General features: G+C 40.4%; 1 protein-coding gene across 1 annotated transcript; it reads left to right on the top strand.

Moving 5' to 3' along the window:
- Window positions 1-4847: 4847 nt before the first annotated feature.
- On the top strand, window positions 4848-9539 carry HSBP1 (heat shock factor binding protein 1). The gene is made up of 4 exons (XM_077831136.1): window positions 4848-4981; window positions 6262-6328; window positions 6513-6631; window positions 8029-9539. The coding sequence occupies exons 1-3, from the start codon at window positions 4937-4939 to the stop codon at window positions 6629-6631; spliced, it is 231 nt and encodes a 76-aa protein (XP_077687262.1). The 5' UTR covers window positions 4848-4936; the 3' UTR covers window positions 8029-9539.
- Window positions 9540-12979: the final 3440 nt, after the last annotated feature.

Genomic DNA, 12979 nt, shown 5'->3' with positions numbered 1-12979 from the left:
GAATATCAGGGTTGGAAGGGACCTCAGGAGGTCATCTAGTCCAACCCCCTGCTCAAAGCAGGACCCATCCCCAACTAAATCATCCCAGCCAGGGCTTTGTCAAGCCTGGCCTTAAAAACTTCTAAGGAAGGAGATTCCACCACCTCCCAAGGTAACGCATTCCAGTGTTTCACCACCCTCCTACTGAACAAGTTTTTCCTAATATCCAACCTAAACCTCCCCCATTGCAACTTGAGACCATTACTCCTCGTTCTGTCATCTGCTACCACGGAGAACAGTCTAGATCCATCCTCTTTGGAACCCCCTTTCAGGTAGTTGACAGCAGCTATCAAATCCCCCCTCATTCTTTTCTTCCGCAGACTAAACAATCCAAGTTCCCTCAGCCTCTCCTCATAAGTCATGTGTTCCAGTCCCCTAAACATTTTTGTTGCCCTCCACTGGATGTTTTCCAATTTTTCCACATCTTTCTTGTAGTGTGGGGCCCAAAACTGGACATAGTACTCCCGATGAGGCCTCACCAATGTCGAATAGAGGGGAACGATCACATCTCTCGATCTGCTGGCAATGCCCCTACTTATACAGCCCAAAACGCCATTGGCCTTCTTGGCAACAAGGGCACACTGTTGACTCATATCCAGCTTCTCGTCCACTGTCACCCCTAGGTCCTTTTCTGCAGAACTGCTGCAGAGCCATTCGGTCCCTAGTCTGTAGCAGTGCATGGGATTCTTCTGTCCTAAGTGCAGGACTCTGCCCTTGTCCTTGTTGAACCTCATCAGATTTCTTTTGGCCCAATCCTCTAATTTGTCTAGGGCCCTCTGTATCCTATCCCTACCCTCCAGCATATCTACCACTCCTCCCAGTTTAGTGTCATCTGCAAACTTGCTGAGGGTGCAATCCACGCCATCCTCCAGATCATTACTGAAGATATTGAACAAAACCGGCCCCACGACCGACCCTTGGGGCACTCCACTTGATACCAGCTGCCAAATAGACATGGAGCCATTGATCACTACCATTGAGCCCAAAAATCTAGCCGGCTTTCTATCCACCTTCTAGTCCATTCATCCAGCCCATACTTCTTTAACTTGGTGGCAAGAATACTGTGGGAGACTGTGTCAAAAGCTTTGCTAAAGTCAAGGAACAACACATCCACTGCTTTCCCCTCATCCACAGAACCAGTTATCTCATCATAGAAGGTAATTAGATTAGTCAGGTATGACTTGCCCTTGGAGAATCCATGCTGACTGTTCCTGATCACTTTTCTCTCCTCTAAGTGCTTCAGAATTGATTCTTTGAGGACCTGCTCCATGATTTTTCCAGTGACTGCAGCGCATCCGGCCCCATGGACTTGTGCTCGTCCAGCTTTTCTAAATAATCCTGAACCACTTCTTTCTTCACAGAGGGCTGGTCACCTCCTCCCCATGCTGTGCTGCCCAGTGCAGCAGTCTGGGAGCTGACCTTGTTCGTGAAGATAGAGGCAAAAAAAGCATTGAGTACATTAGCTTTTTCCACATCCTCTGTCACTAGGCTGCCTCCCTCATTCAGTAAGGGGCCCTAACTTTCCTTGACTTTCTTCTTGTTGCTAACATACCTGAAGAAACCCTTCTTGTTACTCTTAACATCTCTGCTAGCTGCAACTCCAAGTGTGATTTCGCCTTCCTGATTTCACTCCTGCATGCCCGAGCAATATTTTTATACTCTTCCCTGGTCATTTGTCCAATCTTCCACTTCTTGTAAGCTTCTTTTTTGTGTTTAAGATCAGCAAGGATTTCACTGTTAAGTCAAGCTGGTAGCCTGCCATATTTACTATTCTTTCTACACATCAGGATGGTTTGTCCCTGTAACCGCAATAAGGATTCTTCAAAATACAGCCAGCTCTCCTGGACTCCTTTCCCCCTCATGTTACTCTCCCAGGGGATGCTGCCCATCAGTTCCCTGAGGTTGTCAAAGTCCGCTTTTCGGAAGTCCAGGATCCGTATTCTACTTCTCTCCTTTCTTCCCTGTGTCAGGATCCTGAACTCGTCCATCTCATGGTCACTGCCTCCCAGCTTCCCATTCACTTTTGCTTCCCCTACTAATAGGGGAATATCCTATTCCTACTAATTTCTACTAATAGTAGGAATCTCCACACCAACTCAAAATAGGTTGACAGTGAGGGGCAGACTTGGGAAGCAATTATGAGAACCATGCTTATGTAACCCACACACCTTCTGGGTGTGGTGTTCTGTTTCATCTAGTGGCACCAAGACCACTTAAAGAGAGAGATAAAATGAGTCTGCCCTACAGGCTTAGCTAACAGCTAGTTGGCTTTTAGCTCATGCTGTGAAGGCTCATGCACTAAGCTCCAGAGGTCCCAGGTTTGATAACACCCACCGATAACCAGGGTCTGTCAGCATTTCACTTACACAGATCGAGTGAACCACTCGTATGAGGTGAGGGTCTAGCCTAGAGGCTAGAATAGCAGCCAGGACAATGGCATAATAGTTGAGGGTGCGAATCCCATTCCCCAACCCACTCACCCCTGTATTCTTTGGACAGAGCCAAGTGAATCAGTTACTCTGGATTCACTGGTGCAACTGAATGAAAAAATTGACCAATCATTTCTCTAACCTGCCATTGCTTGGGGCACAGGCAGATGGAAACAGTACACAGTAGGTTAAGTGATGATCAGAATCAAGGGATAAAACAACTTCCCCTAAAACAGCAAAGAGTATTAAGGAGATTGATAGGAAACTAATGGCAATTAAGTTTTACCAGAAGGACATGTATAAGAATAAAAATCACATCAGCATATAAAAGAGGCAGAAAAAGAAAAATTAGTAATGTGCAGCACATATACACAGGTGCTTAGCAACCAAAAGATAGGTCAAATTTAAAGGCCTTCAAGAAGCAATGTGCCATACAATCCAAAGATAATTGTAACAACTCCCTTCAAGTAAATGAAAGTTAATTTCTTTTACATTTCTCAGAACTAGAACTGGTCTTCAATTTAAAAGATAGCTAAGGACATTTTTACACATAATGCTTGTGATATTTTAACAACATACTCATTGGAATAGTATTAATGTAAATCTCTGCATACTAGCTATAGGACAAGTCAGAGATATGTCATGAATGCAGCACTCCAGCTTGTGGATGAAATGGAAGGTTCCAGTTGAAGAGCATTTGTGGATAATGAGACATGTTCTGTACTTGAAGGCTCATAATCAGCACATTTGTTTTCCACAGTTCAGCCTAAATATCAGTGCACAGTCAGCTATATACTATCTCACAGTCTAGAATTGGACTTGACAAAAGAAAACCACAAATGAGTGACAGGGAGTTATGCCTGCATCCAGCTGGCTATACCTAGTAAATGCTTCATTTGTATCTCTCCCCATTGTGAAATCTTATTCTAGGCAGTTTTGTAACACATATCCTTGTCCCATACACCAAAGACTATTATAATTAAGAAGTGGTTGGCATGAATTGTGTGTGATCTATGTGCTCACAATCACAACATTTTGCTTATAGTTTCTTTCCTATAGACAACATGCCACAAATCCCTAAATATATTTCTTTTAATCATCTAATCATCAGTCCATTTATGTAACATTTCTGACTTTTATTGCAAAAACATAATGATACTGTTCCTACAGATATCCCCCTTCTGAATCCAGATTACCTGTAAATGCTTACAAATCAGGCTTAACCGCTCATTTAGTTCTCCTCCAAAATTAAATGACAAAAGAGGATGGAGGATTACTTCAGATAAAATCATTTTGAGCCTAGAAATATTTTTACTCTCTCCAATTTGTGAAGTTATTTTGTAAGTGCACAAACAAAACTATTAAATCTCAGTATGAACAAAGCTTTTGCTCTAAACACAAGAACAAACAGCCAAATTAGGTTCAAAGCCGAACCCTCTGCAAAAAAGGGCTGAAAGGGTAAACCTTCACTTCCTATGAGGGTTTTTTAAGTGCTCTTTACACTAATCAATTTCAATGCCTGATAATTATACAGTCCACCTCCAACACACCAAAACACAACGCCTATTGTACAAGATAAAGACCCATTGATACCTTACATTTCTTATCATGCCTCTAGCTGGGGCCAACACCTGATTCTTAAGAAGTAGGTGCAAACCCCCATATTGTACATAGTCAATTGTATAATGCTTCTGGAGGTGAAGCTCCTTCCTAACTGCTTCAGGCAACAGGTTTATGCCCTGAAGCTTGAAGCTCAGTTGCTCTTAGCACACTTTACATAACGGCAAGCGTTATCAATGGTCTGAAGACTAAAGCTGCATGCATTTGGGGTGTTATGTTTTGTGTGTCAGGGAAGCAGGCGTGGTGAGAAGAGAAGGGAGTGGGCTCCGAGCGGCAGGCCCTGTGGCTGGGAAATGAATAGAGCAGCCAAGCTGAGCAACTAGTACAAAGCGACCAGGCGCCTTCTGGCCACGGGCAGGGTATTAAAAGATGCTCAAGAACACAACCAACTAAAAAAGCACCTGAGCGTGGAACGGGATTCAGGGCCTCCCTCCTCCCAACTGCTCCATCCCCTTTTTCTCTTTCCCACTCCCCGCCCCAAGGCTGAGGAGAAGGGGAGCAGGAAGGGCCTGAGCCCAGAGTGGCGGGAATGCCTGTAAAGTCAATGTTTCTAAAGTGAATGGGAGTGATCCTACATGAGGTACCAGGACCCCATGTTTCTTTCCCTAGGCCTGGTCCTCCCTCCTTACTAAAATCCTGCTTCCCCTCCCCCCCGGCAACTTCTCTCCCCGCCCCTCCCCCCTTAGCTCTGGCGAGGCCTCACCCAGGCTGAACTACATTCCCCACCATGCTCCCTGTCCTCGCGAGAGCTGGCGGAAATCTCGGTGCGAGGCGCGGAAGTTCCCGTAGCTTGGAGACGGTCCCCGGGCCTACCCGTGACTGACTGGACGGAGCCGCCGCCCGCTACCATGGCCGAGACTGACCCCAAGACCGTGCAGGATCTCACCGCCGTGGTGAGGGGCCCGGGCCGGGGGTCGGCCTGAGGAGGCGGCGCAGCGGGCGGCTCCGGGCTCAGCCTTCACCCCGAGTGGGGCGGTGCCGGGAGTCCTCCTAGCTGGGGCCGGGGCTGTTCCCTGCGCGGGCCCGGGGCACCGAGCGCGGCCCAAGGAGGGCCCGGGGTGGTGGGCAGGGAGCGGGGACGGCAATGGGAGGGGCGGGGCGGTGGGGAGCAGTGACTGAGACCAGGGGGCTAGGCAATGCCGGGGGGGGGGGGGCGCGGTTACCCAGGCGGTGCTTCAAATCTCAGGGGCATTCAGGGAAGACCCATTTCTAAGGCACCCGTTGTCCCCCAGCCTACTTGAGGTCTCATCACAGCATTACAAAAAGCACCCGATGGAGAGAAAAGGGGTAAAACCCGATTCTTCCCTGGGCAGTGTGGATTTGGTACCGTTCATTTGCACCAGCCATTAGCAGCACTAATCCTCAGGCCTGCCCAGCTGCGGGAGCCATGGCAGAGAGGTCAAAGTTACCCAAACGCACACAGGGGCTTGGTGTCAAATCCAGGATTACAACACAGGTGTTCCCAAACCATCCCCGTCTGGCTCCTGTAACTTTGGGGGGGCAGGGGTGCTGGGTTAAACATTGGTTTGTGCCACCATTGTCCTTGGTCTTCTTCTGGGGACATTTCAGTGTGATGGTTTCCAAAACCCAGGTATTTGGCTGCTATCCCCGTGCCCCCCTCAGTTTAATTGGGGTCATAAGGCTCTTGGTAGGTGTCTACCTGCAAGAGTAGTTCAGAGCTAGTCACGTAATTTTAGAACTTTTGTGTGTGTAAGAGCGAGTTGTATTTTGAAAATACTAAGCACAAACAAGTGTGTTTGCCTCAAAGTCTTCCATGGCTGAGATGCACAATGATTGTGTGGCTAAAGCACAACAATTCTGTTTTTCACACTGACTCAGTTTGTAGACCTCAGAGAAATTATCAGCCTAGCTTTCTTAATTTGTATAATGGGGGATGTTACTTACCATAGTTACATGTAGAGGGCTGCTTTAAGGTTTTGTGAGTGGTGGTGGAGTGCTTTGTTATTTTGTAAAGAAAGGTGCTGCATAAGTGCTGTATTATTTTTGGCATGAAGTTTCTAGAGTAGTTTGTGTTACTTTTAACATTCGATCAATGCTGTCCAAACATATGATTTTGTATGAAACAAGTTGAGCTCAACAGTGACTGCATTATGCTAAAGTATTGTAAAAAGGAATATTTTGATTAAGTACTTAATTTTTTTTGCCCTGTTAGGTACAGACACTGCTTCAACAGATGCAAGACAAATTTCAGACCATGTCTGACCAGATTATTGGAAGAAATATCCTTTCTTCTTGTAAAATGCCTCTGATGGAGGAAAGTGTACAAATATTTATGTATATTAAATTCTAAACTTGCAAGTGAGATTTCTAAAGCCATTGTAACAATGTGTGAAGCTATGGTCAAATGATACACTTTAGTAGCAGTTTAAACATTACAGTTCATTTTCTTTAACTCAAACGAACTTGATGACATGAGTTGTCGCATTGATGACCTGGAGAAAAACATTGCAGACCTCATGACACAAGCAGGAGTGGAAGAATTGGAAGGAGAGAACAAGATGCCCGCCACTCACAAGAGTTAAGTGAGTGAATTGCTTATTAGCTTTCTGAGTGAAATCCTGGCTTGAAATGGTAAAAATCCCATGTACTTTAAAGGGGCCAGGATTTTACCCTCTGATTTGTGGGTCAGAAATCCCCGTAGAATAATTCTGAAAGTGCTGTAATGAAAAAATGTATTTTGTCATGCAGTGAGCTCTAGGGCATTGGTTTGCTCTCTTTAGCAAAGGATACAGAAAAACTGGAAGCTCCCACCAACCTCTTCAGACAGGCTGTTTTTTTAAGTGAAAAGTGATACAGAATATTAGAAGTAAAAATAAAAAAATACAACGTATTAAGGGAGAAAAGTGGTGAAACGGCTTCACATGGCCTCTACTGTTGATTCAGCTTGACACCGTACAATTAACGTTTGAACAAACTACAATATTAAATGCTCCCTTCACCATCTAATTTCATTGCTTGAAACCTGTCTGCCTCCCTGGCAGTACAACCAGTATGTGTTACACAATTGAAACAGTGGATACTTCAACTGCTTTTCAAGCAACAGCTAAGTAAGGTATGGCTTCTGGCGCAGCAGATAAATAAATTTAAAGAATGACAAAGTCCCCACTAAGAAAATCTCATGACTAATTAAGGGTGTTGCAGATCATGGACTGTTTGAAGCTACTATGACAATGCTCACCCTATGCATGGGCTTTAATTAGTGGGATAAGTTTCATGGGCACTGAGATTTCACTGAGTTAGGCCCAAAAAGTCCATTTTTGTAATTATAGGAGGGCAATTGATTGAACATAGTAAAGCACTAATCATACCAATGCAAGATTGTAAATTAGCAGTGGTTTTATGGTGACTAGTGAAATGCTTTTGGAATAGTTTCATAACTTCAGGTATAAATCAAGATAACTTCTCTCTAATGCTGTTGTGGGCACTACCTGATTTAAGTGGTTGTTAGTCTCTGCAGAGGAGACAGAGTTTAGGCTATGCTTTCATCTTGAATACCAGATGAAATTTATTTTCTCAAGATGTTAAGTTAAGAAAGTGAAGTGAACATAAGTCTTGATCTAGCAAACTCTTACCCCAGTTTTACTCATAAGTATTTCTGTTGAATTATATTGGATTATTCATGTGAGTAAAATTAAGCATTTAAAGTAAATAGTTACATGATTTATACTTTAGTTGCCCCAGAGTTTAGCTTTTACTCTGAAATCTGGTAAGTGGAATTTTACATTTCTAGGTCATAGGATTAGGATATGGAATCCCATAAGTGGAGAAGTCTCTCACTATTTCCAGTCTATTTAAAACTTTTTTTTTAGAAAGCTTGGATGGAGCTTTACTTTTTGAATCCCACAATTATTGTATATCTGCTGAGCATACTTATCTAATGAAATTCCTATCAATAGTAATATTCTGTCTTCCCCAACAGGTTGCCAGTAATTTAAAATGAATGCTGGAATCCACTTTTTTACAAGTCCACAGGATTACAGAACAGTTTTTTGCAACTGGTGTATGTAAAAGCATTTTATATGGTTATAGAGCTTGCATTCCTAATGTATATTGTATAGCTAGATTTAGGTTAGTATATTTTGATTTGTGTAGTGTAGTTTCACACTTTTTGAATTGTTATAAGGATCAATTGTATTAAACACATTTGATGGATCTTAACTAAAACTACTGAATTTGAGTGGATTTTTTGTGAAGACATTTATTTTTGTTTACTATACTTTTCTAATAATTTCATTTTGATGGCTGAAAAAAATCTAGTGATTTCTGTCAAATTGAAAAACTACTTGTCATATGGTAACTTAACACTTTTCAGGAGTGAATCACAAGATTGAAATTGAGTTATAGTTCTATTGAGATAGCATCAGTCATTGTACCAGTACAAAATGATATATTAGTAATGTTTTTAATACACCCAGTAAGATGCTCTTGGATACTTAAGATGTCAAGCATAAAGAATCAGTTTTTTATTTATACTCCTAGCATTACTTTACCTACTGTATGTTGCCATGACTAAGAATTGAAATATGATAGAAACATCCCTCCAAAGGTAAGCAACCACTGTAGCTCAAATAGATTATTCGTTTAGAAAGCTGAGGTGCTATTAATAAATCCCATAATGAAGGGTTTGTAATAATAGCTAAGTCTTGTACTAATATTGCAAGACACTACAATAAAACCCTGCTAGTGTACGTCCACCAAACAGTATCATAGTTGAAAAATATGCATCGAAGTAATGGTCTGTTACAATTAAGGCACTGTCTAGGAAATGCTAGGTATCTGGTCTTTGAACATAAGTCGTTGGCTCTCTGTATGAAACTAAGTTGCTAAAATGAGAAGCGGAGTATTCAGGAATCCTGGGAAAGGAAGGGATCCAGTTATCAGGGTTATAAAATCCTGCTACTATGTGAGCAACAAATAGCTGGGAGTTTTCATAATACCTTGTTTTAGAAAGTGTTTGGTTACTTCTCTTAATCATACTTTTCTCCAGTTTTTACCTGGTCCTTAAATTCCATAGTCAGAGCATTTCGAAGTCACAAATGTTTGTCTAAAGAACCTTTCCATACGATTTCACTTCACCCTTATGAAGAAAAATGACTCTGATCAATGCAAGGATACTATAGGACTGCTACAATACCTCAACAACTCATTTAAGAGATTAATCTAAGCAGCCACTAACAGCATAAAGCAGATATCATGCGAGCTGTTTATACCACACTAAATGCTGGTATGAGTGCCTCTAAGTGAACTTCACTGGAATTATGAAGGCATTATGTAGGTGTATGTCATTTCTTAAGACAGGGAAAATTGTACTGAGTTCATAGTAATGTTAGGAGAAATTTTATGATTGTAGGAAATGTATATTGTACCACCAGCCTTACATTTGTTGTACTGTCATTAAAATATCGAATAAAACTTAAATGTAACTTACAATAGTCAGATCATATGTAATGTAAAATACTGTATGCGCCTGCACAAGAGCTTTTAACTTGGACATTGTACAAATCTCTAAAAGGCCTTGGCAGGGATTTCAGCTACTTTAAGTGTAATGAATAATTTATCTGATGTACACTTATTAATCTAGATTTAACATATCATAACATTCAGTATTATGGAAATTATATCTCTGTGTGCTTCCAATACTATGGTAAAAGGTCAAGTTAAAATTCAGTGTCATTTTAATTCTCAGATGCTGGTATTTTTGTATGAAGACATTAGCAATAACCTTTTATAGAAAAAGGATCAGATTTGAATTTCTGTGCAAAAGTTGGTCAGAGAACTGGTATTAGAATTTTTCCTTGAAGTGTAAGTAAATTTCCTCATCAAAACATATTTTAGTGGAATATTTCAGCTTAATGGAAAAGTTGATAAAAAGATTAAAGTTAGAAATGCTACCTGACCAGTGTCAATAGATAAATGTTAATCTGGAAAACAGTAATTTTAATTTTATGCAGAGGAATGCCTTTCACTCAGTTACATATCATTTTAAGATCTGCATAGACTGTTCATACTAACTGACTTACAATAAAGTTGTTCAAGATATAAATCTTAACAGTGAATCTAACCAAGTAAGGTTCCTTTTGTCAAATATAGATAAATATACATTCAAACTGTATTAATACATTCAAACTGTAATAATTAATGTACGATAGAACATTTTTAATATGCAGTCTGCTTATCGATTAAAAGTTGCAATTTCCCCACTTCCAACTTTCCTCCAATTAGAATTCTGTAGTTAGGTTTTCTTAAATGTGGAATCCATATAAAGTAAAAATACAGGACAGGCCTTTTATTATGAGGTATAATTAAAACCGATCCATTATTCTTACTTTTTCTAATTGTGGTGGGTGGACCTGCTGGTTGGCAGAAGTCTTTCAGCTATAAGTATAAATTATCAAGGTTCTATTCTGCTTTGATGGGAGAAGAATCAATTTAGCATTCAGTTTGAGCATAATCCGTCAACTTGAACAGGCACCACTGCTCATTGAAGAAAAGGCTGGACAGTTCCTCATTTATCTTTTTTGAAACATTTACCCTGAAGTACAATAAATAAACTCAAACCAAATTATCAAAGCTGCTCCATTAAGCCCTGGGGCTGCCATTTGATATTTCAGTCTGTTAACTTTATAGTAGGAAACAAAAAGTCAGATGGCAAAAAGTCCTGTCACTAAAATCTGATTTATCACTTATTTTATGAAAAGCAAAAGAGTTTTATTTTTACGCTTATTACATTGGCATCCTGTGCTGTGTATTTTCGCACTCTTATTCACAAGTTAATTGAGTTACAAATGAAAGTATGTCTCACCCCACACCTTGTCAGGTTTAGTCTATGCCCATACAGCAGGCGTGTTGAACAGTGTGCTTTCCAATCCGTAGTTGCTAAGGCTAGTGCAACTCTTTGTTTAGGATGTAGACTATGTTGTGCTTATCCTTGTCTCTGATACCTCAATATTAGACTACTGAAGTTTGCTGTTGTTGACTCCTTGAAACTATTTGGAAGCTGCAGCTAAGTCTAGAATGTTGCAGCTGCTTATTAAATGGAGCTTGATGTTGGAGGCAGATAACACTGGCACTTTGAACTGGACAAGTTGCCTTTGGGGCTCCCCAGTGAAATTGAAAGTATTTATAGTGACATTTAATCCTTAATTAGTTTGAGTCTGGGTCATCTAGGAGGTTTGCCTTAAACCTGCTAGATGGGAGGGGAAGAGGGAAGTCTGTGTAGATTGTATGCTCTTCGGGGTAAGGACTGTCTCTCAATACCATAATACATATAAAAACTAACTAATTCAATCGGGAGGTCTAGTAACTCACTATTGATGTAGCTGAGAAATAAGTAGCTACTATGCAGTTATCAATATCTGAATAAATTAAGGTTTCTATTTGATAACTAATTAGAAAAATCATTTAGTGTACATCTTGAGATGAAATATTTTTAAAGATATGAATGATTTAGGCAGAGATTAGCATTTAAAGACAGCTTAATCATCTCTAATATAGGACTGAAGTATTCTGCATATTTTAATATGAAACACCTGCACATATATTCTTGCTAATGACTACTTTTATCACATCACGAAATGCATACCTGTAATTTTTGGTTTGATTTCTCTTTTACAATTAATCAATTAAAGGCAAGTGACTGTATACAGTCAGTCTTACCTGCAAACTCAAAAACAGCTTAACTTGCATCTAATACACATCCAGACAGCATTAAATAAGAACTTGTCAAGAAAATTGCCATAGGCAAACAAAAATTCTGAAAGCAAACTTCATTACTGGGTTTGGGTCCAAGTTCACAGCTCCACTATATCTGCTTAGCATATTAAAATATTGAACATCCTTATCTTAAATCCCGAGTTCAGATTTAGGTTTTGTTTCCTTTCTCTAAACATTAAGGATTACATGAATACAGAGCAATATTAGTTTTATTGATTCAGGTTTATTAGAATATCCAAAAAGTCTATATTGATGTAATGATTTGGTTTAGTTTTGTTCCAGCTCTCCATGCCTTGTAATGTGGTGGCTTCTGCATGCCATAGGATTGATTTCAAATCTGCTTCAGTGTTTCTCATCCTAGCAGCTAGCCTGAAAAATAGTAATGAAGCCCTACTTTTAATAATTAGCCTTTAACTCAAGAATAGGATGGGCCTCTCTTGAAATCAGAAGGTTGAGAATTCCAGTTGGGACGCCATGTTTATAGGATTAGCTGGTTCCCATCCTAACCATGGCTATGGATTGTAAGGTAAGAAGCTGTAACGTGGGGGCTGGTTCCAATATAGCTGACTTTGTCCTTCACCCCATCATTGATGGGTTAAACAGCCATTTGACTGATGAGTACTGTACATAGCTTTTATGAATCTCCTTCAAACACGTATGTTGCTTAAAAATCAGCAAGAGAAGTAGACTGAATTATTTTGATCCACGTTTACCATAAAGTCAGTGAGTTAAGATCTTATTTTACAAAAAGTCATGTGAGCTAGAAAAACGTGAAGTTGGCAGTCAGATACTGATGTTATGGATCCTAGAGCTATAAATATATATGTTCTCATCTCACAGCCATATTAAACAGCTCAGGAATCTAGTGTTTGTGTTCATGTGGACCCAAGAAGGATAGGTTACACAAGATATCATTTCCATTTGGCAAAGTCTCTGGAAATAAGGAAATTATGCTTTGACATTATTTTGCTTTCCATTGCTTGTACACTTTTGCCATGGCAGAGCTATTGTCAGACCTGTGAATTCTGGTGTGGCATTCAATAAGGATTATGTGTATGGGAAAAAAAAAATCTAGAGAGATTATTGACCTTGGAAAGAAGGTAAATAAGAGGGGGCACGATAAAAGTATATAAAATCATGAATAGTCTAGACATTGT

This window comes from Eretmochelys imbricata, chromosome 12, assembly GCF_965152235.1.
Source record: "Eretmochelys imbricata isolate rEreImb1 chromosome 12, rEreImb1.hap1, whole genome shotgun sequence".
Taxonomy (NCBI): Eukaryota; Metazoa; Chordata; order Testudines; family Cheloniidae; genus Eretmochelys; species Eretmochelys imbricata.
The sequence above is the reverse complement of the archived record's forward strand: the minus strand, read 5'-3'. Positions and strand labels throughout refer to the sequence as shown.